Raw genomic sequence first — 19,915 nt, forward strand, 5'->3', positions numbered from 1 at the left:
TAGATTCCATAAATGACCGCGGTCACAGGATACGATCGAGCGTAATGTTTTATCAATCCCAGTCAACATTCCTAGTTTGGAATCTTTACTTAACAGAGCGGTTTTTCCATTAGCAAGGACAGGGTCACGTTTGTCACGGATAATCCATGTATCGGAATCTGCTTGCACAATAAATTTTATTCTGAAAAAATATTTCTGAATATCAAGGTAATCGATAATCGTTTTCGACCATGCATCGCTCATTGTAGCATCCATGTCTTCGTCAGTGTCGCGTATAATTTTGAATGTAGACCATACGTGAGATGCTCCATCATTACGAAATTCTTTTTTGGCATCCCTTATAATATCAATCAGATCAATCAGGGATCGTCTCCGCTAATCAGGGGTTAGTCTGGCAAGATCAAATCTAGAAGCTTTCCAGGGCTTGATTGCAGATAATCTCTCAAACTCCTCATTATTATATTTAAGACAAATATTTAAATAAGAAATATATATATATATATATATATATATATATATATATATATATATATATATATATATATATATATATATATATATATAAAATGTTTCAAACCAATCAATGCAAGTGGCTTAAAATGGGATCTGTAACTACTTGTAACAAATCCTGCAGAAAAGAATTCTGCGGGGAACATTCCCAAAGCATTCGAAAAGGGAGTTTAGGGCCAATACCGTGTCTGCGATGTGGTCTTGGGGTCATGGGTAAGACACAGTTATGTGCAAGTTGCCGGGGAAAAAGATACCGTGAACTTAAAAGATATTTTTAAAAAAAAATAACAATGATACGCTAAAATGTGAGCGCGATTATATAACTAAGTTTTCAGACAAATTATAAATTAGACAAATGCATTATTATATAAAATGAATCAAGAATTTGTCCCACATCCTATCATCAAAAATTACAAAGCGAATCGTAATGGAATAGTTAGTCACTGTAGGTTGAAAAAACCAGTTGGTGTTGATAATGCTGGTTATCTCCGGTTTTGCGCTGGGAATAAAAACTATTATAATCACAGGTTTGTATTCGAATGTTCCTTTGGAAAGATCAAAGACGGTCTTGTGATTGATCACATCAACAACGACAAACTTAGCAACTCTCTTCAAAATTTACAAGCTATCACACTTAGTGAAAATTCTGCACGGGGAGGGGAAACAAAAAACCTAAAGTAGTTCAATCTTTCAACATAAGCACCCGTGAAGAGAAAATATTTCAGTCAATGAACTCAGCTGCCAAGTATTTCGGTATTAACTCCACGGGGGTACGACGTGTGGCAGATAGAGTGACCAAATCAACTTTTTCACACAAGTACAAAAATAGGATTTTATTTCGTTATGTAGATGCAGATAACGGAGATAACTCTACAGCGACTGTGTAAAAGTCAATGATACAATTATCGCTCCCTTGACTTTCAGAAGATTGCGCAACACATGTATCATTACCTTTTACAGGTAATATATCCAGCGCGGCAGAACTGTATACAGTTATTATTTTTTTTACAGCCAATACAGTTCGTGGCGTAACCGTCTTATTGTATACACACTGCGCCACAGTCTATTTAAATACATTAACGCTTCCGCGTCTGATAAAATCAAAAATTGTCAGTACAGATAGGTGTTATTTTTTCACGGGTAATGTTTAGAATTAAAATCCAGTTCAGAACTTGTTAACTGTCTGTCAATAGTTACCTATATGATAATTTTTAGATCTTGTATTATTAGATAAGACCGTGGTGCAGTTGTAGAGCGTCTGACTCTCGTCCCCGACTCTATCAAATGCCAACGGTTCGAGTCTCGTCACAGACATACTGTCGACGATGCCCATTTAGGGTTTTATAATAATTGGGGGGGGGCTCCAGCAGGTCCCTCGTGTACATATCTCCTCCACGTCGAATCGTGGGGGTGTGTTTTTCACCCCTGGGATTTGATCTCTGGGGGTATGTACATGAAGTACACAGACAGCCTTCTGAGTACTCTAACATTTCGTTTCACTTTCGCTTAGAGAATTCGTTGGAGGTATGTTTGTGTGGAACCTTGGATGCATAAAGCTCTACGTCACATTGGTCTCACAAAAACAAAACATTCAGAGAGAATGCGGCCAAAAAGAAAACAATCACGAGGATGCCGAGAATCTATAAGAAAAGATCTGTAAGACAAAAGTCTCAACTGAGATAAAATCTCCAAGATAAAATCTTGGGACAAAAGTCTGAAAGGACCTCGTGAAACACATAGGCCAGTGCAAGACTCATGATTGATAACCGCTGATCATGGCTACTGTTTATTTTTGGTCTATTTAAATATATAATATTTATATATATGAATTACGAAAATATCAATGATGTGATTGTTGCTATTAAAAAATTAAAAGAAAGCGGAATTAATATATCTGATGAACTAAATCCTGAAAAAATCATGTCTGATTTTGAAACACTACATGAGGCTAAATGAGCAGGGCGTTATATTTTGCCTGCTCAGTATAGATTTATAAAGAAGATCCAGACGGATCTGCATAAATCGTTAGCTACAGTAAAAGAAGCACAAATAAATGAATTTGTTTCGTTGTCTCGTGCAATTGAAAAAATTAGGTTGGAATTATCCCAAGAATACGAAACAAAGAAAGTAATAAATACTCGCGAGCCAACTAAAAAATATTTGTCAGACTGTGAAGTCAAGTACCTAGAAATGAAGTCAAGTACTATGAAATGAACTCGCCTTGATGAAGTCAAGTACCTAGAAATGAAATCGAAAGTAGAATGTCAGTGACGGTAAAAAAATATTTTTTTTTCACTTGTATCAATCTGATATAGATAATTATGTTTTTAACTTGTATCAATCTGACTTGTATCAATCTGATACAGATAATATTTCCCTTAGTCGATCGGATTTAATGCAAGAATGCGCGTAATTTAGAATCTGATCTTTATTAAACGTGACCATAGAAATATGTTCTCGCTGTAGTTTATCCAGCTGTGATTGGGTCAATAAGAAGTCTTCGTTACCGTACACATCAACAACTAAATTAAATGGGCCGACTATAAACTGTGTAAATATATTTTTGATGTAGTTTTCAAGTACTTGCTTGTCGTGTATGAAAACCTTTACATGTTGGCACATTATATAATACTCGCTTGATTAATTGTCAGTAAAAAATAAAATTTCTTGTAGATATATTTTTTTACCTTTCCGAATTGAGAAATCTTCGACTTCTAGGATCGAAAATCCTTAGGATTTCACAAGTAAATTAATATGTAGTGTTTCACCTCGAAAATCAAGAAGGTGACCAGACTGGTCTGTTAGTTTGAAATTTATTCTGGTCAGCCACGGATTATGACATCGTAGATAGACTGGATTGATCGGCTCTTGCACGATTAGAAATCCGGGTGGTATATCTTTCGGGGTGAATGAATAAAGAACAAATCCTTGCTGGACTTGATTTGATACTGTCGTGTCCGTTCTGTAACTGCCATCGATTACATCACACACAAGATTGACCGCGACCACTTCGGTTATGTTTACGATTTCCGGGGACACGTGTCGGCCTTCCCCGGTTGGGCTATTGTTGTGTCGGAGGATCGTTGGTTCCTGTAGTATTTTTCTGTACTGTGCGAGTATGTCATCGAAGAACTCATCAATGACGTTGTCAACTGATTTTTTTTTAGCTCAGTTGCATTATACCCCGGAAATTTAAAATCTGGCAGCGTGGCTTCTGTTATCGAATATGTAGTTAAAAATTGTTGTTTGCGGTCTGTCGTTCCAGTATTAATTGTTACCTGAATTACTCGTCGATTAATATATACCATGTCGGATACAAGCTGATTTAATATCTCAATCCGCGTGATGATTTCGCTGCGTGAACTTGTTATATCAAAAAGATGTTCTTGGAAGCTCTGCCGTAGTCGATCTAGTTGTTGTTTATGTATTTGATTAATTTCTTTAAAATATTCAATAATTTCATCCAGGCGAATATTTGCGTATCTAAATATTCCATACCCGAGATGTTCCAGATTAATATGCCAAGTTATATCGTCCTTATTAATAAAGGTAAGATAACCAGTTAGTGCTGGATATATTGAATTTTTTACATCATCCAAAAAAAAATTGTACGACGGGGAAATTCCATGATACGATTTTGCATCAGTGACATAATCAGACTTCGTTGGTTCCGGTGGTATCAGTGGCGTCGATGGTGGAATTTTAGGCCATCCTATCACTGCTCTGATCGAACTATTATATATATCCACGGCGTAGTCAGGAGAGTTTATCTCAGTTGCAGAAGACAGTGCTGGTTCATGAACGGTTATGCTATTTCGGATTCTTTTCCTGTGAAATTTTTTATTCGACGTTGTAATTCCTCATTGATTTCTTCGATTTGATAAGACCCGGTTCTTAACCCAATGACGTTCCAGTCGGGAGTGCCATCTTGTTTATTTTTCCACGCGAATACAAACGAATTATTCGCTGGCAATCCACCAAATGATTTTGATCTAATATTGGGCCAGCTGTAACATGCTCGTAATTGTGCTAACGCGATCTCGTTTACTGGAATCGCAGTTGGAAAATTAATACTAAATTCTTGTTTAGTCGAGATTATTGTTATCAAAGAAGTTTTCACCGAAGTTGTATTTGCGACTGTCTGATTTGCATTTGCAGCTATGTCGAGCAGAGCTCGATGAAGTAATTCCGTCATTATTTATCTTTTGTCTTTTCAAATGACTGGTGTAGTCTTCGTATATCTTAACCATTAGCGCGAATTCGGAATCTGATATAGCTGTATCGTCGAGCCTTGATGATATCAGCGACGATAATTTCGAGTAGGCGCTCGTGGCCGCGTTTAACAGTGTAACATAATCGTGCAATTTTGTTAACGCGCATGAAGATATTATTTTCGCGATTATGTTAAAAACACCTGCAATTGCCGCTGATGATGAAACGGTAATTGTTACTGCGATTATTGGTGTTAGCGCTGATAATACTACTCCGGCGGATGCAACTAACGCGGATACTGAGTATACCACAGCATCCAACACGATTACACGTCGCTTGTATTTTTTTACTTTTATTGTGCATTTGTCAATGGTATTTTTTAACTCTGCCATTTGCGTACTTGATCGTATCTATATTGCTGCGCATCCAGTGTAGTCGTTGACTCTAACGCTATTATTTACATTACGAAATAGATAATTCCACGTGGATGTATCGCGTAAGCAACCCAGTGAGTTCCTGGACCATCGCTGTTATCGAGATTAATAATTCCAGTTTCTGGATTATTCGGTTATTGCGGTAACTGATCTTTCATAAAGACGCCTCTGAATTTTTTTATATTTAATTGTTTAACAGCATCGAATAAATCAAAATCTGACATTGATGTAAAACCACTGGTTTTCAAAACCGTTTGGGATACCATGAGGGCGGAGTTCCTGGAAGTCTTAGGCCTTATCCTTTTTTTTGTATCCTTTTCCAGTTGCTTTCTTTAATGCCATTCCAGCAGCGGTTACAACAGCTCGTAACGCGGCTGCTTTTGCAACTGCGGGAGCAGCAGCAGCTATCAGTGCTGGTATTGCTGCAAGAAGAGGAAATATACCACCTGTTTTAATCATGACTTTGATCGCTGTTGAAGTAAAATCAAGTTGGATACCAGTCTTTGCTTGCTTTGCTTTGTTAAAATGACTAAGTTGTGTTTTAGTAAGTGATAGCTTGTTTGGACCACCAGTAATTTGATCTTGTTTCAAAAGTTATTTTCGCCCCGGCTACACTTGCATGTTTCGATTGTAATTTCTTAGCCTGACCAGGAGTCAGAATGACATTAACATGATTGTATGACATTTTATTTAAATGGGAGCGATCTAATTGTTTACACTGTTTTTGTAAACAATGTTACATGTTTTCTACTGGTGCATCAACGAATCTCATTCGGCCGCCAGCACCTTCAAGTAACATTGCCTTATCGCTGAGTATAACTGCGATTGCTCTGTAATTAGCTATAGCTCCTCTATTCACATTAGCCCGAAAGTGAATATCAACGACAGAGTGTCTAGTTAAATCAAGATGCTCTAGTGAAAAGTAATAGATTGGATAATATGTTATAAAATCCAATTGTGATATTTGCAAACCAGTATCAATATTTATATCACGCGCCAGATATTTTGTCAAACGTTGATATGCACGTGCAACCTGATTATTAACAAAATTTAACAGTATGTTCTGAGATGGTTCTTGATGTCCGTTTACATGTATTTTTAAGGAAATTTCTGAGACACCGAGTTTGTCAAATATCATATGACTCCGTGTTTGTGAGTTTATTCGTGTAGCATCCTGAAGAGCAATAAAAAATATGTCGCGGTGCAGAAACTTCTTTCTGTGATGCTATATGCCATGTAAATAAACCATTATTATTACTTTGAATACAATCTGTGGTTGTTGTAAGCCACGATAACAACACTTTGCCACCTTGATCCATAAAAGAAAGTAGACGTTGTTCTTCAGCAATTGCCGGAGTCATTACTTGCATCCACAGTGATAGTTTTTTATTTCTACTTTACCAGCATCACCTAGGGGTCGCCATAAAGCATCAGTCATCATTTTTTCTAACAAGCACGACCGTATGTTTTGCTCCAAAAATTACCTTTCTGACATCTCTGCAAAATCCAAATATATGCGACAGCGGAATGGCACAAGAAAACTTTTTCGATCACCTTTTAACATTTGTCTACGCGTATGAAAACCTAAATTAAATTCTGTATTAGCGCTAATAATCATGTCTTCAACGTCAATATCAGCAGCAGAGCGGTTTTTTCGTCGTCTAATAATAAACTGATCACTGTTAGGATAATCAGAAGTGTCCTTGACAAACATCATTGATGGACCAGCTGATCTTGTAAAGTCGTCAGAATATCTTGCTAAACCTATTACTGTTGTAGCAACATCGACATCATTCTGAATCGTTTCGATATTGTTTCCATCAATCATATATATGGCGCTACTAAACAAGGCCATAATTCCGTTATTGACAAAACCGATTTTAACCCCGTGGAGGTATTCTGTGTCATCTGTTTTTATAGTTTCACCTTCTACTTCAATAAATGCTTCAGCGGGCAAGAAATATCTACTTGTATCCTGAACCTGTAATTCAATTCGTGCTCGTCCATTTGGTTCTCGTGTATCATAAGCATAATACTGAAAATCACGCACTGATTCATTTTTAAGAACCGGTTCGTCTATGTCGAATGCTGTGTCGGATTCCCGTTTAAACATTTTATTATAAAAGTTATCGTCTAAAACGAAGACCGCTTCCCGCCGCCAAACTTGTATTTATTTCTTGATTTATCCCTTGATTTATCAGCGACGCTAATTTTTTATTTGCGGCTTCATTTATTACTTTTCTAACATTTGCAGGCATGTCTGCGGTGGCTGGTAATTTTACCGGCGAACCTCTTTGAGGTTTGCGTATTAATCGTGCTAGTCTGTCCTTGATTGCCAAGAACGCTTTACTGGCAACGTTACCAACAGCGCCAGGAGCTTTATCTTTAATAACATCAATGGCTTTCATCTAGAGTTGTTTTGCGATCGGTATTGCTTTAGGGGCCATCCTCGCAAATAAACCCCGAACAACATCACCGAATCCAATTCCATAAGTCATCCTATATACGGTTACTCGTGAATTTACAACTCTGACCATGACTGGTCTACGATGAGAATTGTGTACGCTCATTTTATTTAATTAGTTATTTATTTAACTAGTCGCTGTAGCAGCCACTGACGGTAACACCGTCCGCGAGTTCATCAATAAGTTCTCGGTATATACTAGCATCCATGATACCACCTTGAAATAATCGCTAACAGATATCAGCTGCTTCATTAATTATTTCTGGTTAGTTATTCCCAGCTCGCTTTCCTCCTCTGAGAACTTCTAACCGTGACACCACTGCCAGTTGCTCCTTCTTCTGTTGTTTTCTTAAATAGTCTTAAGGGCGATCTTTCTCCTTTTGCTTTTTTAAGTAGCTCCTCAGATCTTTTAAGTTCCGACATCAACTGTTGCTGCGGTGCTGTGGTGAAGAAGACTGTTGTTGTTCTATCTGTTGCAGAGGTGGAGGAAGTTGATATGAAGGTTCCTGCTGGGAGAGTTGTTGTTGTTCTAGTTGTTTCAGCGTTTCTTTATAAAATCTCTTTACTTCTTCATCAAGACTTCTGCATTCTAAATGATCATCTCTGGCTTGTTTTTTGTTTTTATATATGCGATATATCCATTTGATAAGATTATCATCAGTTACTTTTTCAGAATCGGTTTTTAAGATACTAGATTTATTAAATATACTAATTAATATTTTTTCAGGCAATTTTTCTATTTTAGTAATTCTAATATCTTCGATAAAATCCTCCCTAAATTTTGCAATCAGTCCAATATTTTCCTTTACTGGTTTAGACACAAGTTCAGTACGAATTTGTCCAATACCTTCAAGTATTTCTTCGCCGACGGGCGGAGGCTGAGCTGCAGCTATGTCAGTTGGAAGGTCTCGTAAAAGTTTTTTTTGTGTTTTTTAGTTCTCGCTGCTATTTTTCAGTCTGCTCAGCGGTCTGTTTTAATATTGGAAGAAAACCTTTCTTTGTTTCGTCCTTAGGATCTCCCAATAAAGCTCTTTCAGTGACCGCCGCAGCTTTTTCAGTAGCTGTTGTAACAGGTTTAAATAATTGTTCTACGTCTGTTGCATATTCAAATTGTGCTTGTTGCCGCGCTTGTAATTGTTGTCTTACAGAATATCTCACGGGAAGATATTTCTTTATTGCTTCTAGTCGTTCTCTGGCTAATCTAGTGGTATATGCTTCTCCAATGTTGGCCATTATTGTTAACTTAATTTTTTAATTTATGACAACAGACGCGAGAATGTTTTTTTTTTTGCGTAATTATTTTTTTTCTGAACATAACAAACATTTAGACAAAATCATATACATATATGAACGACAAAACTATAGCATCAATCAAAACACACCTTGAAAATTTACACAGTAAATACTGTCTCAATTTGATGGACCCGGAAAAACTAACTAGCATGTACGAACGCGTAAAAGAGTTGAGTGACAATCTCGCAGAAGTAATACGCGGCTACTACGAGAGAGAGACCGAACATTATGACTGGAGAGAGAGAGAGAGAGGAGTTTGTTGTGGCGAACTTGCAAGATTTACACAAACTCGAAAATGAACTTTATGAATTAGAAATGATAGATAAACGTACACGCGATATCATCCAAGAAATAGAAATCTCAGAGTGGGAAATCCTTAAAATGCTTACAACACAGTGTGAAATTATAATTGTTAGATATGAACAAATTCACGAGATTGAACCGTTATATAAGATTCTCAATAAAATCAAACTTAAATTAAGAGATCGTGTACGTGTATTTGATAAACGTTTTACGATAAGATTTTTATCGAGGAGGTCAGTGCTCCTGAACATTATGGAAAAATTTAGTGGAATGTAATTCTCCAACATTGATAATTTAAATTTTTAATTTAAAGCCGGAATTTTATGGCAGCAGACGCGCAAATTTTTTTTTTTCGTACATCGATAAAGGCCTTGGTTTTCGAAAAGGGACGCAGGAAAAAAAGGTGGACTAAACCTTTCTGCTGCTTGGATTTATAACAATAAATTTACATGATCCTCGAACACGGTATCGAGTCGGGTTAGATACGATTTTTGGATAATAGCAGCAGGGAGGGCTCGCCTCCAAATTGTCACCGACAATTGCTCATTTTTCCTTCAGCGCGACAAAGAAAAAAAATATACCGGCGATAACAGGTAAACAAAATTGTTTTACGCTGGATACGCATTTTTTTTATACGATTTTTGTGTTTACGTAGGAAGGCTTAATTTGCGAAAATACGAGTGAATCAATTAGAGGTTGTTCGCCCTCACTGTTGCTCAGTTGCTTTTTTGTTTTAAAAAAAAATTGCGCTGTCTCGACTTCGTGTAGGACCCTTGTTTTGCCACCCAGGAGTTTAATCGTGGCAGAAGGAGTTAACACTTAGCGATAACAGAATTCCCCATTCCCACTCTACTCCGTCTGCTGGAAGTTGCAATGTAACATCGTCAGCAATGTGTTCCATTTTCTACTGTTTTCTCTTCTCTAAAGGCATTTTTTTCCATGGTGCACAGAATTCCCTGTAGAGAAAAACAATATCAAATGTAACTTAAAATTAAGTATACTACAGTTATTAACGGGTCCAGTTATCTGCAGGTGATATATGGTTTATTTTTACCATCAGACAGCATTGTGGCCCTGCTATCATCCTATCAAACTGAGGTAACTCACTATGAAATAAACATAAACATGGCATTGATTACCCAAGTAAGGCAACTCACTGCGAAATATAAGCATTGTATTGAATTCGTGACAATGGTACTGTGTCGTGATAATGAGCAATTTCTAAAATACAATTAGCAAATGAAAACAATAAACTGGAGAAGGCATATATTAATTAATTTATAGTTTACCGTCTAATTTTTAATCTCGAAAATTAGCAGTAACATTTCAACAATTTTCTATTAAATTGACCAGATCTTTCATTTCGTAATCTTGGCTGATGAAAGTACATGTGTTGCATTAAAGAATATTGCTTAATAAAATGTTACATCTTTTCTTTCAGCAAATCAGCTCCTTCCTCTCTCCTCAAAAAAGTGATTAAATGATATGTGCCTATCATTTATAATTGTGCCACTCGCTTTTTCATATTTAAATACTACGTAATTTTAGATCTATTGAATATGCTTCAGCAAAAACTGATGTCTAAACCTGCGTGTGACCACAGGGGCCCCTCGCGCTAGTAATTTTTAAACATGTATCTATAGAAAGAAAGTAATTTTGAAGCGATGGAAGAAAATTTTAAGTTCAATATCATTTAAAACTTGTTTTACAAGTTTATTTCCAAATGCCGTGCTCACAGGGAAGCCTAAATCTATTGGGCCCCACCAAAATGCTCCAAATCGAAACCCGCGTTTGCTAAGGCCGGTCCTGTGTTGATACGTATCTTTGCATATTTGGAAACGATAAATAGGTATGTAGCCATATAGGAAGGTATATGAAAATACGTAAAGACTGGTCGAAATTGTGACATTTCACATAAGCCGAATATTGACATGCGAAGTGCTTAACCGTGTTAGTATGCACATACTGTCTTGAAACATAAACCGTTATAACAATGTGTAAGAAGAGTTGCGTGTGAGTGAATTTTCAACAGAATACCCAGTGGAAATATGATAAATATTTTCCTTTAAATGTTCATCCACATGAACAATTTAGCACTTTCATGAAATAACACAGACTGTGATCTCTTAATACCTGCACAAGAAAAGAAAAATACCATCTTTGTTCCGGAGACATTGAAAGCCAGCTATAGGGTATCCAGAGTAAGCTATTTTCTTATAAGCTAATATATCGAAACAAAAGAAGTCTTTTGTACTGCTTTTGTTTGACTGTCACAACCCAAGGCGTTTTCATTCCGCGTGTAATCGAATAGTTGGCTAATAATGGTAACGAGTACGGAATATACATGTATGTATATATACAGTCTTTTGTATGTTGTGTATTCATAGTATTTTAATGGGATATTACACGAGAAATGATTAAGGAATAAGGACTGTCTTGGGTAAGTCCAACCGCTTTTTATGTACATCCATTTTCTGTATAATTCCGACAACGTATTCCTGTATAAAAAGAACATTTCATAATCCTTTGAATCAGAAAGTATTCTTGAACTCTACCAAATCAGGTGTTCTGCCTTTCTGTGGAACTAGTTGCATTAACTTTAGCCTTGCATTAGATATAACTTCATTTTCTATTTTCATTTCTTTTTGTTCCAACAACTTTGATTTTAACACGATAGTCTAATCTTAAAGAATATTCAGTGTTAACATCTTGATCTGAATGTTCGTAAGATTTGTAACAATATGTTTGGTCACACAGTTTTTGCGATTCTGTTATTTTATATGATGCGTTCAGATGAATTAATCTTTACATAGTGATTGTGCCATGGCTTATGTATGTATGTATGTATGTGCGTGCAAATAATTAGTAATTTATTTAGATTGCTCGGGTGGTCTAAGTGGTTAGAGCGTCCGCCTCGATGCGGGAGGTCACGGGTTCGAACCCTGGCCGAGTCATACCAAAAACATGTAAAAATGGTACTAGCAGCTGCCTCGATTGGTACTCAGCATTAAGAGGTTAGCGTTACGACTGGTCGGCCTGATATCAGGATAATGTGACTGGGTGGGTCATAATGCTACATGTATGTGGCTTGATGCCCTAGTGCAAGACGTCACTATAAACTGACACGCTGCACCATCGAGGCGATATGAATCAAGACTGTTAAACCTACGTTAAAAATCCAAACCACACTCACACACACATTCACATACACAGAGTAATTTATTAATTGCATTTCTTTCCAAAGGTCAACGAGTAAATATGGAAATCGAGAAGGAGCTCTCCAAGGAAGAAATATTTGCTAAAGATCCCATGCTGAGGAGGCTGGCAGGTTTGTAGATATTTCACATTATGTTAAAGCAGTGAAATATTTGACTGGACTGCTAAAAGATTATTGCAAACCTATTTTTCTTATAAGAATAAAAATATAATTAGATAAATTAGAAACAAAAAAATTGAAAGCTTGCATATGGCAAATGAAGAAATATCTGTACCAATGTATGGACATTTGGAAGGTGTATCAATAAGTTGCCCAAGATCTGTTGGAAGATTCCATACTTCACACAGACACTGATATTTCGTAATAAATCAATCGAAACTTCTAATGCTTGCTCTGAAAACACTGACGAGTTTTAAAAGAGGTTATTATGGGTTAAATGGTTTACTTTAAGAGTTGATTTTGTCGATTACATGCTGAAAAATATCCCAAAACATAATTTAGGTATGCTACACAAAAAGGTATGGTTTACCGTGAATCAGAAATAACTTTTGCATATTCTGTTCAGTCATAAATTCAGCATTATGTATAAAGTAGTTTGATCAACTTATTAGAAAGGGACGCAAATTCATTACGCAGCAGTAACAGTTTCGGTTCACTGATTTATGGTTCCGATAAGTGTGTGCTCAGTACTTGTCCATCCAAGGTAAATAGTTTATTTCAGCCTCAAGCAAACACCATATCTGTCGAAAGCATATTTATACGAGCTGCTAAATTAAAGTTATAACTCTCAACAAGAAAGCATGGCCTGTAACTCGAAAGAAATGGTCTCCTATGATGAAAGAAGACTACTGTGAAAATATCCGAAGTCGGGGCATGAATTTATATCAATAATTAATATAACGAGGCGGTGCAGCAAGTAATGTTACGCTATTTAAGGCAACTTAAGGTACACATTAACGGGCCACAATCACTCATATCAAAAATCGTAACATCGTAGAACACGAGGTATGGTCGAACGAAACAGAAACACACAATAACTCACGTGCTCTTGGCAGACTTTAGTTTAGTTTCTTTTCTACAAGAATGAAGGCACCATGACCAAAACTTATTTTTAAACAATATCAAAGAAACAAGATACAATAACAATGGAGGTTTTGCAAAGCTTGGTAGCCGCTGACAAGTCGACATTAGGGACACACGTAAAACTGATGGTCAAAAATTTTTAAAAGGAATAAAATGTTGATAAATGTCTCAGTTATATTCGGCATAGAAGAACACTGTACAAATAATGTTTCATTTTATATTTAATCAGAAACCAGCAAACTCCAGTTGAACCAATTTGCAAGAGAGGATGCAGCATCCTTTAAAACTAAAGCTATGAAAAGAGCCGCCGAAGTTCTTAAGGAAAAAGGAATGGTTCTCCTTACAGGAGGAAAAGGACACGGAAAGACATTCACTGCCAGACACCTTTGTCTAGAGCTTTGTAAAAACGGTTACACCTTCTTCGAAGGAGACATCAACTTTTTAGAGAGCTTCCGTCAACCTACGTTCCGACAAATCATACTCCTCGATGACTTTCTTGGGGCCAGATACTACGATATGCAACGCTTAGAGAAGTTTCTCAAGATTTGGCCCAGGCTACAGCATATCGTCCGAATAGGATGTGTTCACATTGTGGCAACTGTCAGAAATAGTATCTTGCAGAGAGTGATGGCTTCAACAAAAGTTGAAAAGTATCCATTCCCAGATGAAACTTTTATTGTTGACTTATCTTCAGAGACTATGAAGCTATCAGAGAATGAAATGTCGGGAATAATACAAAACCATTGCGGATTAAGAGGTCTTGCCGTTCCCGAGATCGACTTCGTGGATGTTCAGGGAAAGGAATCTAAAGGCTTTCCTCTTGCCTGTTTATTATATGCCAATTGCGCAGTTCTGAAGAAGATGAAAATCTCTGAAAGAGACCCAATCGCATGCTTGGAGGAATATTTTGATTCCTTTTACGAGGAAAACTTGAAGATGTATTGTGGATTTGTGTTGTTGGCATACTGTGGGGGTGTTCTGAACTTAACGGATAGTGAAAGAGAAGATGTTAACAAACTGTCTAAAACAATTTCAGAATGTTGTGGTTTGGAATCAAGCAAGTTATTAGAACTACTTCTTAAAGGTGATGGCAAATGTCTCGTTCGAATTGTCGGCAACCAAGTTTCATTTATTCATCATCTGATTGGAGAAGCAGTCATTACAACATTCAATAGAAGGTTTTTAATAAAAACGATCGAATTTGCTCCTCTTCGTATTCTTTTGAATTCGCAACCAGAAATCATGGCCGTAAAAGATATGGCAGAAAACTCTGATCAAGATAAAATTTTAAAACTCTTTGTAAAAAGACTTGTAAATGAGCTTGCGCAACGTCATCTTGGAGAGATATTTACCTATGTGAAGCAGAGGACATCAGAATTTTTCGCAAAATTTGAAGATACCCTTTGTCAAAACAAAAAGGGGCTTTTGAAAAATTTAACTAGTGTTCGAGACATTAATAACCCATGGCAAACCTTTATTTACTGGGCTGCCAAGACAGGGTGTGACAAAATCCTTCACAAAGTTTGGCATCTTGTAAAGCCATCAAAATTGGACACTCTTCACAAAGTCAAGTCCCCGGTTGATCGGAATGTATTTGTTGCAGCTGTGGAGGAAGGTAACAAAGAGATGGTTGAATATATTCTCAGATGGAGGATGGATATTGATGAACCTAGTGGTCCGCTGAAAGGGAAAACAGCGCTCCACATTGCATGTGAATTGAACTCTACTGAAATGGTATCAATGCTTGTAGAAAAAGGTGCTGATGTTTCGAAAATCGATATGGAGGGGAAAACAGCCATTATCCATGCCGCCGAGTGGGGCAGAGAAGACACATTGAAGAGGCTCCTGACTAAACGTGTGGATGTCACTGGTGTTGACTTTTTTGGCATGGGTCCAATGCACTATGCGTGCTACAATAACCATGTGCGCTGTGTTGAAAGTCTTATAAATCACGGATTTAATATCCGATCTCGCAGTAAAGCTCAACTAGAACCAATCCACTATGCATCGGCAGGTGGATATCGTGACCTAATAAGTTTGCTTCTTAAACATGGTGCCGTTGTAGAAACAGAAGCGTTGATGGGATGGCAACCTCTTCATATCGCTACTCGATGTGGTCAAAACAATTGTATGGAGCTACTCATCAGAAATGGAGCGAAGGTGAATGCTGTATTAGAAGACGGCCGAACGGCACTTCATATAGCTGCTGAAAGAGGCATGCATTACGTTGAATTACTGTTGAAAAACGAGGCTGATCTAATGGCTACTTCAAAAGACGGTGCACATGCAATTCATTACGCAGCGAAGGCGGGAAATTTGGAGACACTAAAATTGTGTCTGCAGCAAGGAACAGATATTAATTACCAGACAAACCAGCAAACTCAGCCAATCCATATAGCGGCTGGAAAACTCGGATGCTTAAACGCTTTGATCGAAAGGGGCGCGAATATTGATGCAAAAGATAAATTTGGCAGACAACCGATCCATCTTGCAGCATATAGTGGAAATACTGATTGTATAGCTGTATTGCATGAAAAAGGAGCGAGTGTGAACGCAACTACAAATGAAGACGAAACTCCACTATTTTTTGCAGTAAGTGAGGGACAAGTTGAATGTGTTGAACTTTTGTTACAGAAAGGAGCTATTCTAAGTCTGAAAAGTAAGAATGGGACAGAGGTATTGCATTATGCTGCGACAAACGGAAATCCTGAGATATTTAGACTACTTGTTGAGCAGGAAGCGGATATAAATGCAAAAGATTACCTTGGAAAAGAACCTATCCATGTTGCTGCAAGTAATGGCAATGAGGTGTGTCTACAAATGCTTCTCGAAAACGGCGCATTAAAAAATGCGAAAGACGTCAAAGGCACGCATCCAATACATTATGCAGCAAGTAATGGTCACAAACAATGTGTACAAATCTTAGTTGATAGCATGGCATCAGTTGATTCAACTGATGCCCAAGGGAGGGCAGCTATTCACTTTGCATGCAGTAATGGGCATACTGATTGTGTGGCCTACCTTATCAAGCGTGGTGGCAATGTGAATGCCACTGATGTTTCTGGAGCAGAACCCGTTCATTTTGCAGCCACAGGTGGTCATGTGCAATGCTTGAATACTCTTGTTGGATATGGTGGAAATCTTGTTGCTATGGATTTAATGGGACGTAGGCCAATACATTTTGCTGCAAGCAATGGACACCCATCATGTGTCCAATTTCTTGTTGATAATAATGTCGGCGTGAATGACAATGATATGGAAGGTAGGTCAGCACTTCATTATGCTTCAAGAAATGGGCACTTGCCATGTGTAAAGATCCTTCTGGAAGCAAGAGCAGATGTTCATGCAGCAGATAATGAGCGAATGCAAGCAATTCACCTCGCTCCTCTCACCGGACATGCAGATATTTTAAAACTTCTCATAGAAAAAGGGGCTGACATCAATGCTAGAAATAAAACAGGGTGTCAACCGCTGCATGCGTCTGTTGTTGGTAATAGTTTAGAATGTATTAAACTGCTAATGGAGAAAGGAGCTGATCTCACCTCACGAGATCTCGAGGGAAAGAGTGCTGTTCACTTTGCTGCTTCTTATGGGTACAAGGACGTTCTAGAGTTCATACTTGACCAAGGAGTTTGTTGCAGTGTAAGAACCGCGGACGGAGTGGAACCTATTCATTATGCTAGCAGCAACGGCAATGAAGACTGTCTAAAGCTTCTTATAGAAAGAGGCGCCAATCCTCTTGCAAAAACCAATGATGGGAGCGAGCCTATTCACTTAGCGGCAACATATGGTTCATTTGAATGCTTGTCTCTTCTGATTGAAAAAGGAGCAGGTATCCGAACAAAAAACATCGAGGGACGGGAGCCAATTCATTATGCAGCCAGCAGTAGTCGTTTGGATTGTCTGAAACTCTTGGTAGATAAAGGTGCCGACGTTCGTGCCAAAGACAATGAAAACAGTGAAGCACTATTATTTGCAGCTTCCAAGGGAGAGAGCTCTTGTCTGGCCTACCTGTTAGCGCAAGGTGCAGACCCAAACGCAACCGATAGCAACGGAAGGCAAGCTATACATTTTGCTGCCAGCCACGGACACTTGGACTGCGTCAAAACTCTCGTGGAAAAAGGGGCTGACATCAGAGCAAAGGATGACAACGGGTGTGAACCCATTCATTTCGCCTCAAGTAAAGGGCATGCAAACATTTTGACATTGTTGGTGGAAAAAGGTGCTGATGTGAACGCTAAAGGAAAAAATGGCTTAGCTCCAATTCATAATGCAATAGGAGGACGCAGCTTGAAATGTATCGAGATCCTCATTCACAGAGGGGCCGAAGTGAATATTCTAACAAGTGATGGATCTTCGCCTCTTCATTTGGCTGCAGAATTAGGATTTACGGATATTCTTGAGTTTCTTTTGCGGAAAGGAGCAAACAAAGATATTAAGGACGCCAAAGGTTATGATGGATTACTAATGGCCGTGAAACATGGTCGAATCAACTGCCTTCCTCTTCTTAACAGAACCATAACTCACCAAAGTTCTTGTACATAACAGATTTACTAACACTAAATAAAATCGAATAACTTAAAATAAAGTCTGAATTAAAAAATTGTAAGCTCTCATATTTGTATCACATCGAGCTTCGATAATGTTAAGAAAGGCTTTAATTTTAATGTTGGTGGTTGAGGCGTGATCTTAATTGCTTTGCTACTACCGACTACTCTCTACCTTTGACCTGAACATGTGAAAAACAACTAGATAAACAGAGTGTTTTCCATGATTGATTAGTACTTCAATTGAAACCACTGTATTTCAGACAACCACAGACTATTTGCTGTGTTAAAAGGAAAATAATATAAAGAAGTTGGTGTACGTTAGTCTTTGAAATTATTTTCACGTATCTTTTTAGAGCTAATTCAACAATGTATCAACAAGCCTATTAAATATTATATTAAAAAATGCTGCGACTTTTGTCTCCATTGCAGGAGTTCCGGAGAAACGGAATCTCACTCAAATGCGTGATATAGCTGATATCCTAGGTATTCAGGACAGTATTGTAAAAATGTATGCTTTACGATTTCAATTGATAGCATAGTTCGTTCCATACAGCATCGCGAATGTTATCCCTTGTGACTCAATAGATTTTCACGCCAGCGTCATTACATATAGCAAATGGAATCTATTTTGTTTCGCACGAAGTGTTTAAAACGAATTAGGCACTTTTAGCTACATTTAATGTTGAAAAGCATAAATCGTAAAATTCACTTGAGAAATTTTGGTGTTTGTGGTACAAAAATGTTAAACCTAATTGAATATTGTTGTTTTTTGTGAATATCGTGTTGTGGCTGTAAAATTAAATCCTATAACATTATTTATGCTTTTTCAGTGATATTTTCAACGCTGTATGTAAAAAAAGGAAATAAAATAAAATTCATGTCTTTTATCCTGAGATTTTCAGTTTGTCACAATCTTGCTTTTATGAGTAACATTTTCACCAAAATGAATGATACAAAAAAAACCCAAGTAATTAATGTTAAAAAGATTCATAAAATAATTACTATAGTAATCAAGATTTTTTCATCTCACGTAAATTTTTGAAATGTAGTATCTCTTTTATAGTAATGTGACCTTGCATCATTATTTTTTGTTGCAAATATTATCAATCACTGTGAATGACAATATTGTAGCATTCATATATTTTCACCAGTTTAGAAATACATCATCCGTTTGGCATAATGATTTTATGAATTACTTTTTAGCAATGTGTATACTTCAAACAAATTTTACAGCATTAGTAGTAGTATGTGGAACTCAAGGGGCATACGGACACAAACAGTATAAGTAGGTTAAATGCTACGACTCCATGGTCATAACTAAGTAACAAAAAGACGCAAAACCAACGGTTTCGTCAAACTTACATAATTTAATTATCAAAGTTATAAATGAAAACGTGATAGGAATTCAGAGTATTATGAAGTGATTCCAAAATAACAATGAAAAAGTTTTATTAAAGTCCAAAAGAATACAAGCTCTGTATAAATTTCAGAACCGGAAATGTACTGGTTGTGACGTTGTCAAAATGGCGTTGTCTAGAACTCCTTTGAATAAGTAACAATGTTTCCAAATTAATGTTAGAGCATAATGAACACTTTCTATTTCCACTGAACAGTACAAACAAATGTTTTGCAGACTTGATCTTACAACAGGAACACAAGAAGTAAGAATTACTCAGTTCTCTCCTTATATACACCTTCAATAGTCTATTACGACTATATGTCGAAATATATCCCACGTAACAGATCTTACTACTAAATCTAATATTTCAAAATACCTATTCGTGTGACCTAACTAATCCAAAAGTAAGTAATTTGATTCTTATGAAATACCACATGACCGATCTGTACA

The 19,915-nt window shown here is 37.1% G+C and overlaps 1 protein-coding gene across 1 annotated transcript in view; it reads left to right on the top strand.

The window, feature by feature from the left end:
• The window catches only part of LOC149787823 (uncharacterized), an 80,778-nt gene extending 61,878 nt beyond the window's left edge, over positions 1-18,900 (top strand). Inside the window, exons 4-6 of the mRNA XM_089975589.1 lie at positions 3,978-4,059; positions 12,461-12,544; positions 13,746-18,900. Coding sequence (XP_089831715.1) covers positions 3,978-4,059; positions 12,461-12,544; positions 13,746-18,061 — 4,482 coding nt within the window. The 3' untranslated portion in view covers positions 18,062-18,900. The remainder of the gene's footprint in view (positions 1-3,977; positions 4,060-12,460; positions 12,545-13,745) is intronic.
• The last annotated feature ends 1,015 nt before the right edge of the window (positions 18,901-19,915 follow it).

This window comes from Sinohyriopsis cumingii, chromosome 11, assembly GCF_028554795.1.
Source record: "Sinohyriopsis cumingii isolate HCF-2022 chromosome 11, ASM2855479v2, whole genome shotgun sequence".
In the NCBI taxonomy this organism is placed as follows: domain Eukaryota; kingdom Metazoa; phylum Mollusca; class Bivalvia; order Unionida; family Unionidae; genus Sinohyriopsis; species Sinohyriopsis cumingii.